This window comes from Heptranchias perlo, chromosome 6, assembly GCF_035084215.1.
Source record: "Heptranchias perlo isolate sHepPer1 chromosome 6, sHepPer1.hap1, whole genome shotgun sequence".
NCBI classification, from domain to species: domain Eukaryota; kingdom Metazoa; phylum Chordata; class Chondrichthyes; order Hexanchiformes; family Hexanchidae; genus Heptranchias; species Heptranchias perlo.
Genome location: NC_090330.1, coordinates 6,637,056 through 6,662,598, shown reverse-complemented (window position 1 = coordinate 6,662,598; position 25,543 = coordinate 6,637,056). Strand labels below are relative to the sequence as shown.

The window sequence follows — 25,543 nt, the reverse complement described above, 5'->3', positions numbered from 1 at the left end:
TCCTCACTCTACCATTACCAACAAGCCAGGGGATCAACCCTGGTTCAATGAGGAGTGTGGAAGAGCATGCCAGGAGCAGCACCAGGCGTACCTAAAAATGAGGTGCCAACCTGGTGAAGCTACAACTCAGGACTACATGCATGCTAAACAGCGAAGCGATTCCACAACCAACGGATCAGATCAAAGCTCTGCAGACCTGCCACATCCAGTCGTGAATGGTGGTGGACAATTAAACAACTAACGGGAGGAGGAGGCTCTGCAAACATCTCCATCCTCAATGATGGCAGAGTCCAGCACGTGAGTGCAAAAGACAAGGCTGAAGCGTTTGCAACCATCTTCAGCCAGAAGTGCCGAGTGGATGATCCATCTCGGCCTCCTCCCGATATCCCCACGATCACAGAAGCCAGTCTTCAGCCAATTCGATTCACTCCACATGATATCAAGAAATGGCTGAGTGCACTGGATACAACAAAGGCTATGGGCCCCGACAACATCCCGGCTGTAGTGCTGAAGTCTTGTGCTCCGGAACTAGCTGCGCCTCTAGCCAAGCTGTTCCAGTACAGCTACAACACTGGCATCTACCCGACGATGTGGAAAATTGCCCAGGTATGTCCTGTCCACAAAAAGCAGGACAAACCCAATCCGGCCAATTACCGCCCCATCAATCTACTCTCAATCATCAGCAAAGTGATGAAAGGTGTCGTTGACAGTGCTATCAAGCGGCACTTACTCACCAATAACCTGCTCACCAGTGCTCAGTTTGGGTTCCGCCAGGACCACTCGGCTCCAGACCTCATTACAGCCTTGGTCCAAACATGGACAAAATAGCTGAATTCCAGAGGTGAGGTGAGAGTGACTGCCCTTGATATCAAGGCAGCATTTGACCGAGTGTGGCACCAAGGAGCCCTAGTAAAATTGAAGTCAATGGGAATCAGGGGGAAAACTCTCCAGTGGCTGGAGTCATACCCAGCACAAAGGAAGATAGTAGTCGTTGTTGGAGGCCAATCATCTCAGCCCCAGGGCATTGCTGCAGGAATCCCTCAGGGCAATGTCCAAGGCCCAACCATCTTCAGCTGCTTCATCAATGACCTTCCCTCCGTCATAAGGTCAGAAATGGGGATGTTCGCTGATTGCACAGTTTTCAGTTCCATTTGCAACCCCTCAAATAATGAAGCAGTCCGAGCCCGCTTGCAGCAAGACCTGGACAACATCCAGGCTTGGGCTCATAAGTGGCAAGTAACATTCGCACCAGACAAGTGCCAGGCAATGACCTTCTCCAACAAGAGAGAATCTAACCACCTCCCCTTGACATTCAACGGCATTACCATTGTCGAATCCCCACCATCAACATCCTGGGGGTCACCATTGACCAGAAACTTAACTGGAACAGCCATATAAATACTGTGGCTACAAGAGCAGGTCAGAGGCTGGGTATTCTGCGGCGAGTGACTCCCCTCCTGACTCCCCAAAGCCTTTCCACCATCTACAGGGCACAAGTCAGGAATATGATGGAATACTCTACACTTGCCTGGATGAGTGCAGCTCCAACAACACTCAAGAAGCTCGACACCATCCAGGACAAAGCAGCCCGCTTGATTGGCACCCCATCCACCACCCTAAACATTCACTCCCTTCACCACTGGCGCACAGTGGCTGCAGTGTGTACCATCCACAGGATGCACTGCAGCAACTCGCCAGGGCTTCTTCAACAGCACCTCCCAAACCCACAACCTCTACCACCTAGAAGGACAAGGGCAGCAGGCATGTGGGAACAACACCACCCCCACGTTCCCCTCCAAGTCACACACCATCCCGATTTGGAAATATATTGCCGTTCCTTCATCATCGCTGGTTCAAAATCCTGGAACTCCCTTCCTAACAGCACTGTGGGAGAACCTTCACCGCACGGACTGCAGTGGTTCAAGAAGGCGGCTCACCACCACCTTCTCAAGGGCAATTAGGGATGGGCAATAAATGCCGGCCTTGCCAGCGACGCCCACATCCATGAATGAATAAAAAAAAATTCCAAGTTATTTTGAAATCATTGTGGGTTAGTTGTCGATCGGAATGACCGATATCCTGATGGCGTGCCTGGTCACTGATCTATCTTCTTTTAAGAGTTCTGACATGACTTATTGGTCTAATATGTATCCAATGCAGGTGAATTGAGTTTGTTCCAGTCTGGTTGACAGTTTGACATTTTTCCCCCCCTCCTGTGCAGCGTCAACCTGCTGCCTCTCAAAAGTGGCACCCACCTTGGTGAATGGGATCCTATTCCCTTTCTCCACCTGCAGGCAGCTGCTCCCAGGGTCCCACATTGCTCTCTGATGCTTGAACGATCTTTCCAAGGGAACGTTTGCCCCCTTTACGCTAGGAGTAGAAGACAACACCGAGACCATTTTGACTCAGCCCTGATTAGTGTGGCTCTGATCCCTAACGAGCCAGGATCTCCCCCGAGTTCAGAACCTTATCTTGCTAGCAGACCTTTCAGTAGGACGAAGGCTGCAGAGGTAGAAATGTTCAACAACAACAAATTGCATTTATATAGCGCCTTTGACGTAGTAAAACGTCTCAAGGTGCTTCACGGAAGTGTTACCAAACAGAATTTGACACCTAGCCACATAAGGAGATATTAGGACAGGTGATGAGAAGCTTGGTCAAAGAAGTAGGTTTTAAGGAGAATCTTAAAGGGATAGAGAGATTTAGGGAGGGAATTCCAGAGCTTAGGGCCTGGATACTGAAGGCACGGCCGCCAATGATGGAGCGATGAAAATCGGGGGTGCACAAGAGGCCAGAATTGGAGGATCGCAGAGATCTTTTAAGGGTCTTTGTGACATCTGTAAACTGGCATAAAGTGATGTACAAATAAACTGAGGTAACTATTTTGTGTCATCTGAAAGTGTTTTTTTGGAAAACCACTTTAAAGTTGCCCTACAGAACATGCATTCATCTTCTTTTGAACCTGCGAAACTGTCGGTCAGCAAAAGCCCAGTAGGTCCATCTAGCCTATCCCATATGGTTGTGATACCTTGGATTCGGACATTCCCTACTCACCAGAAGTCCTGTAATCTCCTGGGAGAGGCGAAAAACCTGGAAAATCCTTCTCCGACACCCCTAGGCGATTGCAACTAGTTCAGGAGAGCACAATGACCATGAATTATGTCATTTGGCATCTATCTTTTTGTATGGCGTGATCTCTGCCCCAGCCAGTGCGCTCTCTTTTATAAAAACAGAAAATGCTGGAGAAGCTCAGCAAGTCAGGCAGCATCTGTGGAGAAAGAAACAGAGCTAAAGTTTGAGGTCGAAGACCTTTTCGTCTTCGCCTTGTTTCAGTAGGAAGCCTGTCCCTTCTGAACTATATATTTTGTTCAGTCAGCTGGGTGCCTGAAATGCACAGAAACACATCACTGTACTGAGAGTCTCCAAACCAAGCTACAAAAAAAAGCCACAAGTGTAGAGTTTCTGATCACTTGATATGGAGTGAGTGCACACTCTGTTCCCATACCGTACCAACCTAAATCCAGGGAGACTAGCTGCAGTTAAGCGTTAGGGATCCCAAAGTGTGCAATGGGGACAAAAACACTTGTAGAGTCTGAAGCTGCTAGTGACCAGTTGAATGTGAAAGGCCAGAAGAGTATAAAGTTTAGCCTCAGCCAGAGTGATTGGAACATCAGTACTGAAATGTCCACTTATTTACTTTACTGTATTTTGAGTTTCATTTATGCCATTTTACCTATTCAGTACGAGGAGCTGTTTAAACTTGTTAACGTGATGGACTTAATTGTAGGCCCATTTGAGCCTGTAATAGCTGATTAATTGGTTAAAAAAACACTTGATTAGCTGTTCTCTGATTGGCTGTTGTTTTCCTTGGACAATTAGGGCTATTGCATCAATTAAGACTGTATAAATTTGAGCTGAGTAGCGAGAGATCAGTTTCGAGCAAGTGAAAGGCCAGAATTGTGAGAAGCTTCCTCTGAGGGAATTACCCTTAGAGGGACTTCAGTCTTGAGGTGTAGTCAGACAGGAGTCTTTTTCTCTAATACTTGTAATGTGGAGATGCCGGTGATGGACTGGGGTTGACAATTGTAAACAATTTTACAACACCAAGTTATAGTCCAGCAATTTTATTTTAAATTCACAAGCTTTCGGAGGCTTCCTCCTTCCTCATTTACCTGAGGAAGGAGGAAGCCTCCGAAAGCTAATACTTGTAGCAAGTGATCAGACTTTGATACTTGCGAAAGTTTGGTGCTAGTGGGATTTCAGGCTAATACTATCGATGTTTTCAAGATCAACACAAGAGGTATGGTAGAGCAGGGAAATCTTGTGCTTTGAGCTTGTTTTGGATCCTTGGAGGCAGTGGAGTCTCTGGAGCAGAGGACTCGAGGAGCCATTGGCCGCACTTTGCAGCATCAAAGAGAATTAAGGGTTTCTGTTCAGTTCAGGAAACGGGGATGGTGTAGACAGGGAGGAGTGGGTGACCATCCACAGGGACGGCAAAGGAAGACAGGACTCTGTAGGAAACCCCTCAGTTACTGGATCAAAACTGGAACTGTCCAATAGACACATAGGGGACGATTTTAACTTGGCCAAATGGGGGGAAAAAAGGCCCAGGGTGAATCGCCTCATTTTCTCCAGGCTCTAATTCACAAACACGAACCTCTGATGTAGGGCTGTTTTCACTGAAATTGTGTAGTTCCAAATTGTGGCCAATACTTCAATTAAAGATGATAAGGGGGGTGGGAGGGGAAAACATTTGTAAAGTAGGTGCAATTTATACTGAAATAGGGAAGTGACGATCTATTGCTAATAATGCACCTAGAATTATGTTGCAGAACCCATGAGTTGTACATCCAATGATATGGATAATCGACACCGTGCAGCTATTGTTTTGCTAGCTTTAACTATGGCCTCCCATGGTACCATACAGATCCACAAGGTTGCTTTCCTGCATAAGCAGCATAAATACATAATGTACTTCACTGGCATTAAACTGACTTTTGTGTGTTTTTCTCAACTCTCCAGTTCTTTTGAAAAACTTTCTTGATAATGCATTTTGCCTCCTTGTTGCAGGACTCCCCATATAGACAGCCTGGCCAAGGACGGAGTGATGCTGACCCAGCATATAGCTGCAGCTGCAATATGTACCCCAAGCAGAGCCGCCTTTCTGACGGGAAGATATCCGGTTAGGTCGGGTAGGTTCATGTGCAACTAAAGCAATGTAACATTGTTAACAAACAAAGTACACAACAGTGGAAAGCTGTTGGGGCACCACAATTGCAGCATTGTCTCTGGGCTAAGAAGGTTGTGGGTTCAAGTCCCACTCCAGAGACTTGAGCACAAAATCCAGACTGACACTCCAGTGCAGTACTAAGGCTTCACAGACTTTGTTACCTTTCTTGCTACTTTTACCAACTCTAATCCAACTAGTGACCCTTTTTTCTTGGGTGGTCCTCTCATGGCATCCTGATCCTGTTTCTACCAATCTCCAGCTCTGATCCCTGATGATTTCCTATCAAGATTTAATACTAGCTCAGCCTTTCCACCGACCTGTGATGACTCACTTACTGATTCTAGCAAACTTCATTTGCCCTCGATAGTCCCTTCACTTTTGTCTGCATTTGTAAATTCCTGTACCTTTCACTGTAAAACCAGAACCCTTTCCTTGAGCGTATTAATCTATAGCTAATTTTTGCAGCTCTTTGACATTCTATTAAACTAGGCTATCTCATTTACAAATATCCCACACCAAAAAAACCCTCATAACCTTCATCTTAATTATACTTCACCAACTTGCTCCCCTTGTAATCTTAATTCTCTCATCGACCCCTTTGATTTAACTTTTCAAGTGATCTTTATTTCTTTTAATCTGTTGCTTGCCCTCTTTTTTTTTAAATTTAATTCTCGAGGGTGCTCCCTTTTAAATTGAATTTAAGGTGTCAACTGCGGCTCAAGAGGGTAGCACTCTTGCCTCTGAGGGAGAAGTTTGTGGGTTCAAGTCCCCCTCCAGGAACTTCAGCACAAAATCTAGGCTGACACTCCAGTGCAGTATCGAGGGAGTGCTGCACTGTTGGAGGTGCCGTCTTTCAGATGAGACATTAAACCGAGGTCGCATCCGCCCTTACGGGTGGACGAAAAGATTCCACGGCATTATTTTGAAGAAGATCTAGGGAGTTCTCCCTGGTCAATATTTATCCCTCAACCAACATGACTAAAATAGATTATCTGGTGATTATCACGTTGCTGTTTGTGGGAGCTTGCTGTGCGCAAATTGGCTGCCGCATTTCCCCACATTACTTTTTTTTAAAAAGCACTTAATTGGCTGTAAAGCGCTTTGGGATGTCCTGAGGTCGTGAAAAGCGCCATATAAATGCGAGTATTTCTATCTGTCTGTCTCCTTTTTATATTACCAGGTCTACCTGAAGCTTCATGCTGTTCACAAGGTTTTGGAGAATTTATTTTCACGCCTCAGATCCCTTCACTGGCTCCTGACTGTGCCTATTGACGTCCTTTACCTTTCACTGGATGTTCAGTGTTCAACACCTATCTGTCTGGGTGTTTTTTTAGATTTTTGTTCACGATCGTGGGAGTCCTGAGTCGACTGTAGCCACCCGAGTTGTCCTAGAATCTTGTCCCTCCTCCTATTCTGAGGGCACTGAACACCAAGTTCCTAAGCTTAGAGCTGTGATCTTATCTTGATAAATGTCTGAGCAAAATCATGGATTAGTCATAGTAAATTTTGAAACTCGTGGAGAACATAATCAAAATCATGAAAATTAGACATGTTTTGTTAACCAAATTACCTTTTGTCATTTGGCACTTTACAGCCTTCCAGCCTCAACAATGAGTTCAACAAGTTTAGACCATAATCACTGCTTCCATTTTTTTCAGACAGCAGGTGCTGTAACCATTTACATCTACTCTGGACCCATCTTTTATTTCTTTACTCGTCTCATTACCACCTGCATTTGCCTTGCACCATCATCCCTTTTGTCATTTAATCACTCCTGCCCTCTACCCTATCACATACTTTCCCCTTTGTTCTTTCCTCCCCACCTCTGCTTTCGCTGGCTCTGTACTTGCTTATAAACTGTTAAATCTCTAACTTCTTTCAGTTCTGATGAAAGATCATTTACCTGAAACATTAACTCTTTCTCTCTCCACAGATGCTGCCTGACTTGCTGAGTGTTTCCAGCATTTTCTGTTTTTATCTTTATCATTGCCTTTATTCGTGTCATTCTCTCTCTGTGTCTCTCCCTGTCTGTGTGTCTCTCTCTGAATGCAGCAGTGTCAGGACTTCATAGTATCATAGCAGGTACAGTACAGGATGAAGCCATTCGGCCCATCGTGCCTGTGCCGGCTCTTTGAAAGAGCCATCCAATTAGTCCCAGTCCCCTGCTTTTTCCCCATAGCCCTGTAAATTTTTCCCTTTAAGTATTTATCCAATTCCCTTTTGAACTTGGGCTATAGGAACAGGAGTGGGCCATGCAGCCCCTCGAGCCTGTTCCACCATTCAATAAGATCATGGCTGATCTGCGTCCGAACTTCATCCACCCACCTTGGCTCCATATCTCTTGATATACTTGGCTAGCAAAAATCTATCGATCTCAAATTTAAAATTATTAATTGAACTAGCTTCTGCTCCTTTTTGCGTGAAGAAGTGTTTTCCAACTTCTTTCCTGAATGGCCTGGCTCTGATTTTAAGGTTATGTCCCCTTGTCCTAGACTCTCCCACCAGTGGAAAAATATTCTCTCTATCTACCCGATCAATTTCTTTCAAAATCATAAAAACCTCAATCAAATCACCCCTTTAACCTTCTATATTCCATGGAATACAAGCCTAGTTTATGTAATCTCACCTCATAATCTAACCCTTGGAGCCCTGGTAACATTCTGGTGAATCTACACTGCACACCTTGCAAGGCCAATATATCCTTTCTAAGGTGCGTTGCCCAGAACTGTACACAGTACTTCAAATGTGGTCTAACCAGGGCTTTATGTAGCTGTAGCAAAACTCCCCCCCCCCCCCCCCCCATCCTTTACATTCTAACCCTCCAGTTACGAAGGCTAACATTCCATTAGCCTTTTTGATTATTGGGCTAGTGGGAAGTTACAAACCCCAGCATTGGACTGGGGCAGGTAGGCATCTGGGTATTGTGGTAAGGGGTGTTACAGACACTCTGGGAAGGAGCTGAGGAGGATTGGGGAGTGGTGGGGTGGCGGGGAGGCTCAGTCTTCCGACAGGAGGAGGTTGAGATTTTTGGAGGTGGGTGGGTGAAAGAGCAGGTGCAAGGGATCTGGTTTGGTCGAGATTCAGTAGCCTCTGAGTTCAGATGGGGATCTTTAAGCTAAACTCATCAGAACTTTTTTCTCTGGTCAACCTACCCTCCCCCCCGCAATATCTCCTTCCTTGTCTATTTTTGTCTGACTACACCTCTGTGAAGTGCTTTTGGATGTTTTTGTCTGTTAACGGTGTTATGTAAATTCAAGTTCGCAAAGCCAATTGTGCCCTGCTGCTCACCGTGCAAGGCAATGATGTAATCGGTCAGATACTTGATCAAAATCAAATCCAAGGACATTTTATACTTGTCCGGGTGGCAGCAGACTATAGTCAATGGCTGGCAGCCAAGCCCAAACATGGCCTGGTATCCTTCGCTGCACTATTCAGGCGGGGGGGTTGCCAAATAGCAATTGGTTGCAAGAACCCTGGCCAGTTTTTTTTTTCCTTTATCTCTCCTCCCTCCTCTTTCCTCCCCCACCCCACCCCACCCCAGCACCAGCCCCAACACGCTGAAAGAATGCTGAGGCTACGTGGTTCAGATCAGCTAGCTCAGCACAGACCACGGATTGAACTTGGCATGCATTGGCTTAGTTACTCACCAGATAAAGTCTCAGCCATTGGGGCAGCTGAGATCAGTCGTTCTCTCTCGCCCGCTTGCTCGGCCTCTCTCGCCTGCGCGCTCGGCCTCGCCCCCTCGAATGAGGAATTTTTTGGATGGATTGAATAAGGTGGGCTGATGGCCTTACTCACCCGCGATGTTTCCCAACAGACCTCGGTCTGGCTTTTCCGATGAAGAATGGCACCTTCAATAATGCAATGCTGCACAGGAGCGTCAGTCTGGATTATGTTATCAAGTCATGGAGTGGGACTTGAAATCCAAATGAGGAAACTGGCAACCGTGAGATTTAATTTGCAGGATGAACCTTAATACTGGGCAAACACACTGCTTGGTGTACGAAAAGAAAGACTGAAAAAGACCATCAGGCTTATCAAGTGCACCATCTACCCACTCCATGGTCATGCAGTCTCCTGAGAAAAGCAAAACCTCTGAGGCTAATTTAGGAAAAAATTCTGGGAAATTCCTCTGCGATTCCTGAACACAGTTGAGCAAAACTCCAGGAGACTCACAAATCGTTATTTATCAAGCTACCTTGCAAACTTATCCTCCAACTGGAAAAGGCCTCTCCTCTCAGGAACTTGTCCAATTCCCTTTGAAAGGCTGTGCAGGGAATCTATTCTCGCTGCATGCTTCAACGATGTGTTACAGAGGACGACGTCTCTGTATGAAAATAAATACTTCCTAACATCTAACCTGGCTCTGCCTGGATATTTCGTATGCTTGCCCTCTAGTTTTCCCATCCCGATCCACCTTCAACAACTGTATAGAATCAAATCCCTTCATCGTTTTACCAACCTCCATCATATCTCGCGAAGCCCATGCTTCTCTAATTGTGGAATCATAGAAAGGTTACAGCATGGAAGGAGGCCATTCGGCCTATTGAGTCTGTGCCAGCTCTATGCAAGAGCAATCCAGCTAGTTCCTATCCCCGTAGCCCTGCAAATTTTTTCGTTTCAAGTACTTATCCGGTTCCCTTTTGAAAGCCATGATTGAATCTGCTTCCACCATCCCCTCTGGCAGTGCATTCCAGATCCTAACCACTCACTGTGTGAAAAAGTTTTTCCTCATGTCGCCTTTGGTTCTTTTGCCAATCACCTTAAATCTATGTCCTCTGGTTCTTGACCCCAATGGGAACAGTTTCTCTCTCTCTACTCTGTCTAGACCCTTCATGATTTTGAATACCTCTATCAAATCTCCTCTCAACCTTCTCTGTTCCAAGAACAACCCCAGCTTCTCCAGTCTATCCACGTAACTAAAGTCCCTCATCCCTGGAATCATTCTCGTAAATCTCTTCTGCACCCTCTCTAAGTCCTTCACATCCTTCCTGAAGTGCAGTGCCCAGAACTGGACACAATACTCCAGTTGTGGCCAAACCAGTATTTTATAATGACTGGCTTGCTTTAGTACTCTGTGCCTCTATTTATAAAGCCCAGGATCCCATATGCTTTTTTTAACCGCTTTCTGAACCTGCCCTACCACCTTCAACGATTTGTGCACATATACCCCCAAATCTCTCTTCTTGACCCCCTTTTAGAATTGTGCCCTCTAGTTTATATTGCCTCTCCTCATTCTTCCTACGAAATGTATCACTTCGCAATTTTCTGCATTAAATTTCATGTACCATATGTCTGCCCGTGCCACCAGACTGTCTATATCCTCTCAAAGTCTATCACTATCCTTCTCTCTGTTCACTACACTTCCAAGTTTCATGTCATCTGCAAATTTAGAAATTGTGTCATTAATATATACCAAGAAAAGCAGTGGTCCTAGTAGCGACCCCTGGGGAACACCACTGTACACCTCCCTCCAGTCGGAAAAACAGGCGTTCACCACTACTCTCTGTTTCCTGTTACTTAGCCAATTCTGTATCCATGCTGCTACTGCCCCTTTCATTCCATGGGCTTCACTCTTGATGACAAGCCTATTATACGGCACTTTATCGAATGACTTTTGAAAGTCCATGTACGTCACATCAACTGCATTGACCTCATCGATCCTCCCTTGTTACCTCATCAAAAAATTCTACCAAGTTAGTTAAACACAATTTGCCTTTAACAAATCTGTACTGGCTTTCCTTTATTAATCCCCACTTGTCCAAGTGACTGCTGATTCTGTCCCGGATTATCGTTTCTAAAAGTTTCCCCTCCACCGAGGTTAAACTGACTGGCCTGCAGTTGCTGGGTTTATCCTTACACCCTTTTTTGAACAAAGGTTCAAAAAGGGAACAAAGGTGATTTATCTACTTTATGTACAGCTAATAAAAATAGCCCCTATTCCTTGGGCCTAAGCTGGTAACTAAGAACCCTAAGACTGGTTATCATTTTAATTGCTCTGCTCCATCTTCTCCAGGGCCTCGATATCTTCCACCTATAAAGGCCAAGACGGTCCTCTGTTTGATCCTGGTCCATGGGTTATTTGATCCTGATTGGAGTGTTAGTGAGGTTATAAAGCAGGCACCACCACCCAGGCTTGTAAGTGGAAAAAATCAGTCAGAATTTCCACCCTTTGATCGCGATCCAGTGACTGCTACAGAAAATCCGTGTACTTTAATACATTGTGTACATAAGAACTAGGAGCAGGAGTAGGCCATAAGGCCCCTCGAGCCTGCTCCGCCATTCAATAAGATCATGGCTGATCTTCGACCTCAACTCTACTTTCCCGCCCGATGCCCAGACCCTTGATTCCCCTAGAGTCCAAAAATCTATCTATCTCAGCCTTGAACATATTCAACGACTCAGCTTCCACAGCCCTCTGGAGTAGGGAATTCCAAAGATTCGCAACCCTCTGAGTGAAGAAATTCCTCCTCATCTCAGTCTTAAATGGCCAACCCCTTATCCTGCGACTATGCCCTCTAGTTCTAGACTCTCCAGCCAGGGGGAACAACCTCTCAGCATCTACCCTGTCAAGCCCCCTCAGAATCTTGTATGTTTCAATGAGATCACCTCTCATTCTTCTAAATTCCAGACAGTATAGGCCCATTCTACTTAACTCTCCTCATAGGACAACCCTCTCATCCCAGGAATCAATGTAGTGAACCTTCGTTGCACCCCCTCTAAGGCAAGTGTACCCTTCCTTAGATAAGGAGACCAAAACTGTCCGCAGTACTCCAGAGCCTTATACAATTGTAGCAAGACTTCCTTACTCTTGTACTCCAACCCCCTTGCAATAAAGGCCAACATGCCGTTTGCCTTCCTAATTGCATGCTAACTTTTGGTGTTTCTAGTACGAGGACGCTCTGATCTCTCTGAACACCAACATTTAATAGTTTCTCACCATTTAAAAAATAATTTGGTTTTTCTATTCTTCCTACCAAGGCGAATAACCTCATTTCCCCTGTGTGTCACATGGTTTAATGCTCTTGTCATTATTAAATGGCGTATTATCCAACCCACTGTGAGCAATGGCGTGGAAGATCCGCAACGTTAAAAAAAAAAAAATTTCCAGTATACAGGCATTCTTAAAAGTGATGGGCCAAGTGTGTTCTCTCCCTTTCAGGAATGACCACCATCCAGAGAGCTGGCGTCTACCTATTTACAGCCGGGTCAGGTGGACTTCCCACGAACGAGACGACCTTCGTCAAGCTTGCAAAGGAGCAAGGCTATTCCACCGGCCTTGTTGGTAAGAGATAGCGGCCATTGGCAGCCACGCCTTCAGCTGTCTAGGCTCTAAGTTCTGGAACCTAAAACCTCTCCGCCTCTCTACCTCGCTCTCCTCCTTTCAAGACGCTCCTTAAAGCCTGCTGTCCATTTCTAGTATTTTCTGACATCTCAAATTTCCAGCATTCGTAGTCTTTTTTATCATTTATTACCCAAGTTTACCCAGTCTCCTCATGACTGCGGGTTGGGATTAAAAAAGAAAGAGCTGTCATGATGAACAAAATGGTGGTATAGGCTGGATGGCTGTTGTAAATATTGCAAAATCCTTATAAAAACACCTTTGGCAGCTTAAAGAAGGAAAGAGTGGGTTCATTAGAACATGTTAAACTAAATATCGTTCCTTATTCAACAACAGTAGAACTCTTAATTTCTGCCACGAGAGAGAGAGAGACTTCCTCTCCCAGTGGAAAATGGAAATTAATGATTAATTGAGTTACCCCTACTAATCTGACTGAGGTTTATAGCTTCTATTTAATTACATAATCAACTTCCCAGCATGTGGCAATAAGACCCACGTTTTCCGCCTCCTGCTGGCCCCCCCGCGCCTGAGGCGAAACATATGACCTGCATGGATATTATTCACTGGACATCGTGATAACAACATCAAATCCTGCTGGAAGAACTCGGAGTCCGCGATTGCATTTTAGTTAATTTAAGCAAAATTAAACCCTGACTCCCACAAAAAAGATTTGTGCATGAGCAGGATAATTAAGATTTCACCAAAATAAAGATGAGTGTTTTTTTCGGCGTCTCTCTTGCTATTACTTTGTCACTGAGTTGCCAACCCTCATGAATCACTCATCACATTGTGATTTGTGGAAGTTTTTAAACATAGCTTTCCACATGGTTAGTTTTTTCTGAATAATGGCTAACAAAACCCAATCAATCAATCAATCAATCAATCAATCATGAACGATGGCAACTCCTTTCTCTCTTCCCCTTTTCTTCTTTTCTCTCTCCTCAATCTCCCCCCTAATTCAGAGACACAGAAAAAACACACTCATCTTTATTTTGGTGAAATCTTGATTTGTGCATGAGCAGGATAATTTTTTTTGAGGGAGTCAGTGTTTAATTTTGCTTAAATCAACTAAAATGCAATCACAGACTCCGAGTTCTTCATCCAGCAGAATTTGGTGGTATTATCGTGAGGTCCAGTACGAGGTAGAGTTTACTATCTATGCAGGTCATATATTTAGCTCCGGCCGCTGGACACCAGCAGGAGGGGGAGCTAAGTGACCCTCTGGAAAAAGGTCTCTGGGAGGCTGGAAAAAAAACGACTGGCACTTCATTGGGGGAGGAGGACTTCTTTTGAGATTGGGACTGAGGTACATTGTTAGGTCATAGAAGAGGCAGCTTTATTCTGCATTTAACTACATAGGAGTAGGCCATTCAGCCTCTCGAGCCTGTTCTGCCATTCAATTAGATCACGGTTGATCTGTATCTTCACTTCATCCACCCACCTTGGTTCCGTAACCATTAATACCCTTGCCTATCAAAAATCTATCAATCTCAGTTTTGAAATTTTCAATTGACCCCCAGCCTCAACAGCTTTTTGGGGGAGAGAGTTCCAGATTTCCACTACCCTTTGTGTGAAGAAGTGCTTCCTGACATCACCCCTGAACGGCCTAGCTCTAATTTTAAGGTAATGCCCCCTTGTTCTGGACTCCCCCACCAGAGGAAATAGTTCCTCTCTATCTACCCTATCAGTTCCTTTAATGGAGTACCATATGAAACGGGCTGCTGGTTCACGCTACTGACAAAAGCTGATTTCACTCCCAGGATGCCTGAGATGTGAAATTCACCAGCACGTCCCTCACAAAATTCATTTTTAAAAAAAAACAACTATTTGCCCATTCCATAGCCCTGGTCCTTCCTTGTCAAAGCATACATTATAGCTACTCCCTATGTTTCCTCCACTGCCATTGTAGTTTACTCTCATCTCTACTTTTACAGTGAAGCTGTAGAAGTAAATGCCAAATCTATGTTGGCATTGTCAGCACTACAGAATTGAGTTTTTTTCCCTTCACTCTCACATCAGGCACTTGTTTGGTTGCTGCCTGTGTAGTGGGTAAGCACTCTGTACAGGATGGTATCATCTGCAAAGAGAACAATGTCACTTTTAATGATACCCACCATATCACTGATAAAGATCGCACACAAATCTTTGAAGGTGGCAGGACAAGGCGATAAGGCTATATTTTTTTTTAAAAAGCATTTGGGAGCCTTGCCTTTATAAATAGCGATATACAGTGCAGAAGCAAGGAAGTTATGCTGAACTTTTATAAATCACTGGTTAGGCCTCAGCTGGAGTATTATGTCCAAGTCTGAGCACCACACTTTAGGAAGGATGTCAAGGCCTTGGAAGAGGGTGCAGAGGGGATTTACTCGAATGGTACCAGGGATGAAGGACTTCAGTTATGTGGAGAGACTAGAGAAGCTGGGGTTGTTCTCCTTAGAGCAGAGATGGCTAAGGGATGATTTAATAGAGGTATTCAAAATTAGGAGGGATTTTGATAGAGTAAATAAGGAGAAACTGTTTCCACTATCAGGTGGAGCATAGGCCACACATTTAAGATAATTAGCAAAAGAATCGGGAGAGATGAGGAGAAAAAACAGGGTGGTAAAGACTGAGTGTGAACCTTTAACGGAGTGAATTGTTAACAGAGTGAGGACCTTCAACTGGGAATTTGGTGAGTGTGGGAAGTAGGTGCTACGTGATTTAAACCAAGGAACTATAAACTAATCTATCAACTTTTAAAACTTAAATACATAAGATTGAAAAATAAGACCGAGTGGAGGATAAAGGGGGCCACGTGAAGAATCAAAAAATCGAGAAAAAGTCAAAAAGTGACGTCAAAAGACAAGGACGAGTGCCGAAGATAAGTCAGTTAGTATTTAGTTCATTGGTTAGTGTTTTTAGTGGTTATTATTCTTAGTGGTTAGTGTCTTTAGTGGTTGGTTAGTGTTTCTTGGGAGTTAGTGTTTTAGTGTTAGATAAACAGTAAATTGCCTTAAAACTAAACAAACAGTTTAAATAACTGTAGCAAACATGGCAGGACAGCTGGGGCCCGTCGCATGCACGTCCTGTGCCATGCGGGAACTCCAGAACACTTTGTGTCCTGGAAAACCACATGTTCCGGCATGCTATCCTCTTTTTCTACTGTAAATACTGATGCAAAGTAATCGTTCAATATGTCCGCCATTTCCCCATTGTCAATGACAATATCCCCACTTTCAGTTTTTAAGGGGCCAACACTGCTCCTGACCACCCTCTTTTTCCTAATGTAACTATAAAAGTTCTTCGTATTGGTTTTGATATCCCTTGCAAGTTTCTTTTCATACTCTCTTTTTGTAGCTCTTACTATCTGTTTTGTGACCCTTTGTTGATCTTTGTATTTATTCCTACTCTCTTCCTTACTCTTGTACTCCAATCCCCTTGCAATAAAGGCCAACATACCATTTGCCTTCATAATTGCTTGCTGTATCTGCATGTTAACTTTCTGTGTTTCATGTACAAGGACACCCAAATTCATCTGAACACAGCATTTAATAGTCTCTCACCATTTAAAAATATTCCGTTTTTCTATTCTTCCTTCCAAAGTGAATAACCTCATATTTCCCTACATTATACGCCATCTGCCATCTTCCTGCCCCTCACTTAACCTGTCTATATCCTTTTGCAGACTCTTCCTGTCCTCCTCACACCTTACTTTCCCACCTAGCTTTGTATCGTCAGCAAACTTGGATACATTACACTCGGTCCCTTTATCTAAGTCATAAATATAGATTGTAAATAGCTGAGACCCAAGCACCGATCCTTGTGGCACCCGACTAGTTACAGCCTGCCAACCTGAGAATGACCCATTTATTCCTACTCTCTGTTTTCTGACCGTTATCCAATCTTCTATCCATGCCAATATATTACCCCAACCCCATGAGCCCTTATCTTGTCTAACAACGTTTTGTGTGGCACCTTATCGAATGCCTTTTGAAAATCCAAATATACTGCATCCCTGGTTCCCCTTTATCTACCTTGCTAGTTACATCCTCAAAAAAAACTCCAGTAGATTTGTCAAACATGATTTCCCTTTCATAAAACTATGTTAACTCTGCCTAATCATATTATGATTTCCTAAGTGCCCTGTTACCACGCCCTTAATAATAGATTCCAGCATTTTCCCGACTACTGATGTCAGGCCAACTGGCCTGTAATTCCTTGTTTTCTCTCCCTCCTTTCTTGAATAGCGGTGTTACGTTTGCTACCTTCCAATCCACTGGGACCGTTCTAGAATCTAAGGAATTTAGGATGATCACAACCAATGCATCCACTATCTCTGCAGCCACCTCTTTTAGAACCCTAGGATGTAGGCCATCGGGTCCAAGGGATTTGTCGGCTTTTTCTTTACTAATATTAATTACTTTAAGTTCCTCACTCTCTTGACATCTCATTATGATATAGTGGTAATAACAGAGACCTGGCTCAAAGAAGGGGAGGATTAGGTACTTTATATTCCTGGCTACCAGCTATTCAGGAAATGTAGGGATGGAAAGAGAGGAGGGGGGTTTGCAGTATTGATCAAAGAAACTATTATGGCACAGAAGTCGTGGTCCATGTGGGAACCAACGACATAGAAAGGGGTGATGGTGAGGGGTCAAAGACAGAATTTATTTGATTAGAATTAAGGGACAATAGAGGAGCTATTACATTATTGGGTGTATACTAGAGGCCAGCTAATAGTGGGAAGGAGATAAGGAGCAAATTTGCAGACAAATTACAGAAAGACGCAAGAACTATAAGAGTAGTGATAATGGGGGACTTTAATTATCCCAATATAGATTGGGACAGTAACAGTGTAAAGGGCAAAGACGGGGTGGAATTCCTGAAATGTGTACAAGAGAACTTTCTGGAACATTGAGTTTCCAGCCCATCAAGGAAGGAAACACTGCTGGATCTAGTGCTGGGGAATGAAGTGGGGCAGGTGGAGCATGTTTCAGTGGGGGAGTAGTGATCATAATATCATTAGGTTTAGAATAGTTATGGAAAAGGACAAGGAACAATCAAATGTGACAATACTTAACTGGAAGGGGGCTAATTTCAGTGAGTTAAAAAGGGATCTTGCCCAGGTGGATTGGAATCAAAAATTGGCAGGCTAAACAGTAAACAATGGGAGGCCTTCAAGGAGGAGTTGATTCAGGTACAGAGTAGTCACATTCCTACCGAGGGGAAAGGGAAGGGCATCCAAAGCTAGAGATCCCTGGATGACTAAAGATATCGAGATTAAAATGAAACAGAAGAAGGAGGCTTATGGCGAATGTAAGGTTCATAATACAGTAGAGAAACAGGCTGAATACAGAAAGTGCAGAGGAGATCTTAAAAAAAAAGGGAATAAGAGGGGTGAAGAGAGAGTATGAAAATAGATTATTCAGATAGAGTTGAGGTCGCAAATAAGCCATGATCTTATTGAATGGCGGAGCAGGCTGGTGGGGCTGTATGCCTTACTCGTGCTCCTATTTCTTATGTTCTTATTAGCGGCTAACATAAAAGGGAACTCAAAAGTCTTTTATAAACATATAGATAGTAAAAGGGTAGTCAAAGGAAGGGTGGGAACGATTAGGGACAAAAAAGATCATCTTGGGGAGGCAGAAGGCATGCCTGAAGCACTAAATAAATACTTCACATCTGTCGTCGCTAGAGAAGAGGATGCTGCCATTGTAGCAGTAAAGGATGGGGTAGTAGCGATATTGGATGGAATAAAAATAGATAAAGAGGAGGCACTTAAAAGATTGGCACTACTCTAAAATAGAAAAGTCATCCGGTCCAGATAGGATGCGTCCAAGTTTACTGAGGGTGGAAATTGCAGGGGCTCTGGCCACAATCTTCCAATCCTCCTTAGATATGGGAACAGTGCCGGAGGATTGCAAATGTCACACCCCTGTTCAAAAAAGGGGAGAGGGATAAACCCAGAAATTACAGACTAGTGAACCTAATGTCGGTGGTGGGGAAACTTTGAGAGTCAATAACCTGGAACAAAATTAATTGGCAGTTGGAAAAGTTTGGGCTAATAAATGAAAGTCAGCACGGATTTATTAAAGAAAAATCATGTTTGACTAACTTGATTGAGTTCTTTGATGAAGTAATGGAGAGGGTTGATAAGGGTACTGCAGTTGATGTTGTGCATATAGACTTTCAAAAGGCATTTGATAAAGTATCACATAATAGACCTGTTGGCAAAATTAAAGCCGATGGGAATGACAGCATGGATACAAAATTGGCTAAGGGACAGAAAGTAGAGAGTAGTGGTGAATGGTTGTTTTTCAGACTGGAGGGAAGTATACAGTGGTGTTCCTCAAGGGTCAGTATTAGGACCACTGCTCTTTTTGATATATTAATGGCCTGGACTTGGGTATAGAGGTTATAATTTTAAAGTTTGCAGATGACAGGAAACTTGGAAATGTGGAGGATAGTAACAGACTTCAAGAGGACAGAGACAGATTAGTGAAATAGGCAGACACATGGCAGATGAAAGGAGCTCCTCAAAAATAAAGGTTAAAAACTTCTTTGTCGTGTTTTTTATTTGAGCGGCCTTCAGCGGTCCCTTTAAGTAGAGAGCTGGTTAGGCCGCTTAATGCCGGTACTACCTCAAAATGACATTCGGGGTTCTACGTACGTCATAGGACCCCGATTTGTAGTGTATTATTTCACCCATGCAGGCTAGGACTACTTTGTCCTATGGGGCAGCTCTATCAATTGGGATGTATGGTGGAATGGATGAGCAAGTATTCCCTTTTAATTCAATGTTGCCACCGAAAGGAGGGCATCAACACACTAGGGGGGTTTTTGGGTAGGTGACGAAACTTTACGCTGCAGTTCGAGAAATTCTGCAGAGCTTTCCCTCAAAGGATGAAATCAGGTCGATTGTATGAAGTCTGAGGAAGTTGGAAAGATTCACGTTAATGTGGTTTTTTTCCTAATAAATTTAAAGGTTCTTCAGTTTTATTTTCTACAAGCTGAATTACATAGATTTTACAGCACAGAAACAGGCCATTCGGCCCAACAGGTCCATGCCAGTGTTTATGTTCCACAGGCGCCTCCTCCCACCCCTCTTCATCTAACCCCATCAACATATCCTCCTATTTCTTTCTCCCTCATGTGTTTATCTAGCTTCCCCCTTATGCTATTCGCCTCAACTTGTGGTAGCGAGTTCCATGTTTTCGCCGCTCTTTGGGTAAAGAAGTTTGCTGTTCTGGGTGATCTGATTGATGTGTTTCAAATTATAAAATGATTCGATAGGGTAGATACGGAGAAACTATTTCCTGGTGGGAAATCTCTTCCCTGCACTCCCCCCCCCCCCCCCCCCCCCCCCCCCCAAAAAAAAAAGTTTGTGGATGCTGGGGGTCAATTGGAGCTTTCAAGAAGAAGATTGATAGATTTTTGTTGGGTAAGGGTATCAAGGGATGTGGAACAGCGGCGGGAAAATGGAGTTGAGGTGCAGATCAGACATGATCTAATTGAATGGCCCGGGCCGCCCCAAGGGCGTGTTCCTTAAATGTCAGCTGTGGCTCAGTGAAAGCACTCTCACCTCTGAGTCAGAAGCTCGTGGGTTCAAGCCCCACTCCAGAGACTGGAGCCCATAATCCAAGCTGACACTCCAGTGCAGTACCGAGGGAGTGCGGCACTGTCGGAGGTGCCGTCTTTCGAATGAGATGTTAAACCAAGGCCCCATCTGCCCTTTCAAGTGCATGTAAAAGATCCTGTGGCATTATTTGGAGATGATCAGGGGAACATAAAGAAAGAAAGAACTTGCATTTATATAGCGCCTTTCACGACCTCAGGACATCCCAAAGCACTTTACAGCGAATGTATTTTTGAAGTGTAGACACTGTTGTAATGTAGGAAATGCGGTGGCTAATTTCTGCACAGCAAGCTCCCACAACAGCAGTGTGATAATGACCAGATCATCTGTTTTAGTGATGTTGGTTGAGGGATAAATAGTCCCTAGCCAGGACACCGGGGAGAACTCCTCTTCAAATAATGCCATGGGATCTTTCACCTTGTTTTCCAGGGAAGTGGCACCTTGGTTTAAATTGTGAAACTAGCGACGATCACTGTCACCATCCACTGCGTCACGGCTTTGACTACTTTTACGGCCTTCCGTTGACCAATCTGCGCAACTGCAAGCCTGGCGCAGGCAACGTCTTTATCGTGGCGACTCAGCATGTTGTGCATTCCTCGGTCCAGGTTGTGACTCTAGCCTTAGCCACACTGCTGCTGCTGAACTCCTTTAAACTCCTGAAAGTGCCTTGGAGAGCTCTGGGTTACGTCTCTCTGGCTGTGGCGCTGCTGCTTGCCGTCGTGCTGCTTTTCTTCTCCCAATTTCGCAACCTCAACTGCATCATGATGAGAAACCGAAGGGTCATTCAGCAGCCGTTTTCATTTGAGAACCTGACGCAGAGGATGATCGATGAAGCCACAAATTTCATGGAAAGGTAGGAGATGTGTATCTAACGGTTTGGTGTTTGAGGGTTCCTTCCTCCGCTCCCACCCCTTCCCCCACCACCTCATGTTTGATAATCTTGTCTTACTCCAGTTTATGTCATTGCATCAAAATTGGAATGATCGCTGATGCTTATTGGCCTGCCTTGGAAGGGGGTACAGCGCAGATTCACCAGAATGATACCAGAGCTTAAAGGATTAAATTTATAAAGAGAGTTTGCATAAACTTGGCCTGTGTACCCTTTTGAGTTTAGACCGTTGAGGGGTGATCTAATCGAGGTGTTTAAAATGATAGAGGGATTCGATAGAACATAAACATAAGAAATAGGAGCAGGAGTAGGCCAATCGGCCCCTCGAGCCTGCTCCGCCGTTCAATAAGATCATGGCTGATCTGATCCGAACCTCAAATCTAAATTCATGTCCAATTTCCTGCCCGCTCCCCGTAACCCCTAATTCCCTTTACTTCTAGGAAACTGTCGATTTCTGTTTTAAATTTATTCAATAATGTAGCTTCCACAGCTTCCTGGGGCAGCAAATTCCACAGACCTACGACCCTCTGAGTGAAGAAGTTTCTCCTCATCTCAGTTTTGAAAGAGCAGCCCCTTATTCTAAGATTATGCCCCCTAGTTCTAGTTTCACCCATCCTTGGGAACATCCTTACCGCATCCACCCGATCAAGCCCCTTCACAATCTTATATGTTTCAATAAGATCGCCTCTCATTCTTCTGAACTCCAATGAGTCCCAATCTGCTCAACCTCTCCTCATATGTTCATCCCCGGGATTAACCGAATGAACCTTCTTTGTACTGCATCGAGAGCAAGTATGTCTTTTCTAGGGTAGGGTAGGGTAGATTCGGAGAAATTATTTCCTCTGGTGAGGGAATCCAGAACAAGTTGCAATCTTAAGATTAGAGCTAGGCCATGCAGGAGTGAAATCAGGAAGCACTTTTTCACACAAGGGATAGTAGAAATCTGGAACTTCCTTCCCCCAGAAGGCTTGGGGATGCTGGGTCAGTCGCAATTTTCAAGACTGAGATCGATAGATTTTTGTTAGGTAAGGATATCAAGGGATATGCTTCAAAGGCAGGTAAACGGAGTTGAGGTACAGAATATCTGATAGGATGGTTAAACAGGCTCGGGAGGCTGAATGGCCTGCTCCTGTACCTATGTTCCTAAATGCCTCCTAATCAGGCTTTCTATTAAATCTTAGACTAAACATGGTCCTGTGTATAATGTCCCAAAACAGGAAACAATCCAGAAGTAGTTAAAGAATTTATTCTCTCCCCACCCCCCCCCCCCCCCACTTTTGAAAGATTCCCTCTTAAAGGGCACTTTAAGAAAAGTCCATTCTCATTATTTTTACAAAGACATCACCTAGCTCTCCCAGTAACCCAGTAGATGAAGAACACGCAAGAACACACCAGAAGGCCCAAGTGTAATTTCCAGCCTGTGCTGAGTTGACTAGTTGTAGGTGAGGAAGTAGTTGGGTAATGCAGAGTTAACACCATACAACGTCCGAGTCCCTGAATTAAAGGAGGGTAAAATTCAGCCATGATTTCCTGCGCTCCTGATCACAATCCAGTGAGCCTCAACTGGAAAGTGAGTGTCGGGTAAGAACAAGAAGTGGGTCGGCTGTGATGCCCTCCGTGGTCAAATAGCCTGCCTACACACACGTGTGAAGAATGGCCACTTCGTGACATACCAGAGCGTGGCCTGGCACTCATGAGACTGCAGAAAAAGTCACCACGTTCAGGAAGAGGAGAAAGTTGAAACGAGAGATAACAAAACATAATTCAACTAGAAGTAAAGGGAATTAGGGGTTACGGGGAGCGGGCAGGAAATTGGACATGAATTTAGATTTGAGATTAGGATCAGATCAGCCATGATCTTATTGAATGGCGGAGCAGGCTCGAGGGGCCGATTGGCCTACTCCTGCTCCTATTTCTTATGTTCTTATGTAAAGCATCATGTTTGTTTGCACTTGACGCTTTACAAACAAATACATTGGCCTACACCCTCCCTGCATATAAAACAAGTTTGACAAAGCGCTGTTTTTTCCTAAACACCAGGCTTTTTGATTCCAGATCAATGAAATTCATGAGAATTAATATCCTTCCAGAATTTTGGCCAAGTGGTCATTCCACATGTCCGACCCCAGCCGGTGATTGTTGGCAGGTTATTCATCCGTGGGGGGTAGGGCATTCCTGAAGGTTGCATCACATGACCTGCCTCTAACCACCCCACCCCCACACTCCCGCCATTGATCGCCCGACACGTCATCCTCTCGCGGTCAATTGGAAATCAAATGGACTCTTTGTTATCCAATTGGATAATTTGATTCTCAGTCAAACAGCTTTTTTCTCCCCCCGCCCCCCAATCTCCAATGTTTTTAATAAATGGAAGTTCAAAGAAAACGGGGGGAAAAAAAACACTTTTTAATGGCCTTATGATTTTTTTTCCCCAGTTGTTCATAGCAGTGTCCTGGAGATTAATCTTTAGTTCCCGGAGACTCCAGGACAATCCTGGAGGGTTGGCAACCCTGGGGGGTGGGGATCACCGCACTGCCAGTCTGCCCAATACTGCCCTGACCAACCTCTCCCACCTTGCACCTCCCCCCCACCCCCCCCCCCCCCCGCCCCGGTAAACCTGAGCTCATCCAAAATTCTGCTACCCGTATTCTAACTGGCGCCAAGTCCCGTTCACCCATCGTCCCGTGCTCACTGATCTACATTGGCTCCCAGTCCAGCAGAGCATCAATTTGAAAATTCTCATCGTTGTTTTCAAATCCCTCCATGGCCTCGCTCACTCCCTCCCTATCTCTGTGACTTCCTCCAGCCCTACAACCCTCCGAGATCTCTGCGCTCTCTAATTCTGGCCTCTTGCGCGCATCCCCAATTTTAATCGCTCCACCATTGGCGGCCGTGCCTTCAGCTGCCTTGGCCCTAAGCTCTGGAATTCCCTCCTTAAACCTGTCTGCCTCTCTCTCCTCCTTTAAGATGCTCCTTAAAACTTACCTCTTTGACCAAGCTTTGGTCACCTGCCCTAATATCTCCTTACGTGGCTCGGTGTCAAATTTTGTTTAATAATCGCCCCTGTGAAACGCCTTGGTCCGTTTTACTATGTTAAAGGCACTATATGAATGCAAGTTGTTGTTTGTTGTGTGCTTTTTTTTTCCTCTCTGCTCCCTACCCCGGGACTGATTTCCCCATTGAGCTGACTGGGGCTGAAACCCAGGTCTGTATTAATGGCCCCTTTATACAGGCCCAGAAAGTGGCTTAGCCTGACCAAGTCTTTGATTCAGTGGGGTTTTTATGTAAAACAAAGTTCCTGTTTATGTACTTTGAGACTAATTGCTTAACAATGATCAGAAAATGATGACTAATTTTTCCGACCTGGTACTGAACTGTACTGATTGTTACCTGTTCTCTCTGCTCCATAGGGCTATGCAGAGTTGGCATGGAGTCAAGCTCTAAGCTTGTTACTCGCCTCCATCACATTTTTCTGGCTTTAATTTTAAATTCTATGATTTTCAATCAGTGAAGTGCCAGCTCCTCACTTCACTGCCCCTTCCCTCCGCCCCCCCGACAAACCACCTACACATTCTCTTTGGGTTAAAAAGCACAAAATAATGGAAATAACAACAGATGTGAAAAGATAGATTCACTACAGGGGAAGAGACCTGTACTCTTCAACCTTGCCTGTTCCCTCCCTGTTGTGCACGCCCTCTCTTTCACTGCCTGTCGCCTTCATATCATACGTAAGAAATAGGAGCAGGAGTAGGCTATGCGGCTCCTCGAGCCTGCTCCGCCATTAAATAAGATCCTGGCTGATCTTCGACCTCAACTCCACTTTCCCGCCGACCCCCATATCTCTTGATTCCCTAGAGTCCAAAAATCTATCTTATCTCAGCGTTGAATATACTCAACAGCCTTCTGGGGTAGAGAATTCCAAAGATTCACAACCCTCTGTGTGAAGAAATTCCTCCTCATCTCAGTCTTAAATGGCCAACCCCTTATCCTGAGACTTATACCTCCTAGTTCTAGACTCTCCAGCCAGGGGAAACAACCTCTCAGCATCTACCCTGTCAAGCCCCCTCAGAATCTTTTATGTTTCAATGAGATCACCTCTCATTCTTCTAAACTACAGAGAGTATAAGCCCACTTTAGTCAATCTCTCCTCATAGGACAACTGTCTCATCCCAGGAATCAATCTAGTGAACCTTCGCTGCACCGCCTCTAAGGCAGGTATATTCTTCCTTAGGTAAGGAGACCAAAACTGTGCTCAGTACTCCAGGTGTGATCTCACCAAAGCCCTGTACAATTGTAGCAGGACTTCCTTACTCTTGTACTCCAACCCGCTTGCTAACATACCATTTGCCTTCCTAATTGTGTGCTGTACCTGCATGCTAAGTTTCTGTGTTTCTTGTACGAGGACACCCAAATCTCTCTGAACACCAACATTTAATAGTTTCTCACCATTTAAAAAAATATTCTGTT

The 25,543-nt window shown here is 44.6% G+C and overlaps 1 protein-coding gene across 4 annotated transcripts in view; it reads left to right on the top strand.

Moving 5' to 3' along the window:
* Positions 1-25,543, top strand: part of LOC137322715 (steryl-sulfatase-like) — a 57,904-nt gene that overhangs the window by 4,554 nt on the left and 27,807 nt on the right. For 3 of the 4 annotated variants that reach the window (XM_067985691.1, XM_067985690.1, XM_067985693.1), the window contains exons 3-5: positions 5,071-5,192; positions 12,393-12,515; positions 20,617-21,040. In XM_067985691.1, the coding sequence (XP_067841792.1) occupies positions 5,071-5,192; positions 12,393-12,515; positions 20,617-21,040 (669 nt within the window). Of the gene's footprint in view, positions 1-5,070; positions 5,193-11,260; positions 11,369-12,392; positions 12,516-20,616; positions 21,041-25,543 lie in introns of those variants that run through there. The other variant, XM_067985692.1, reaches the window with a different exon arrangement.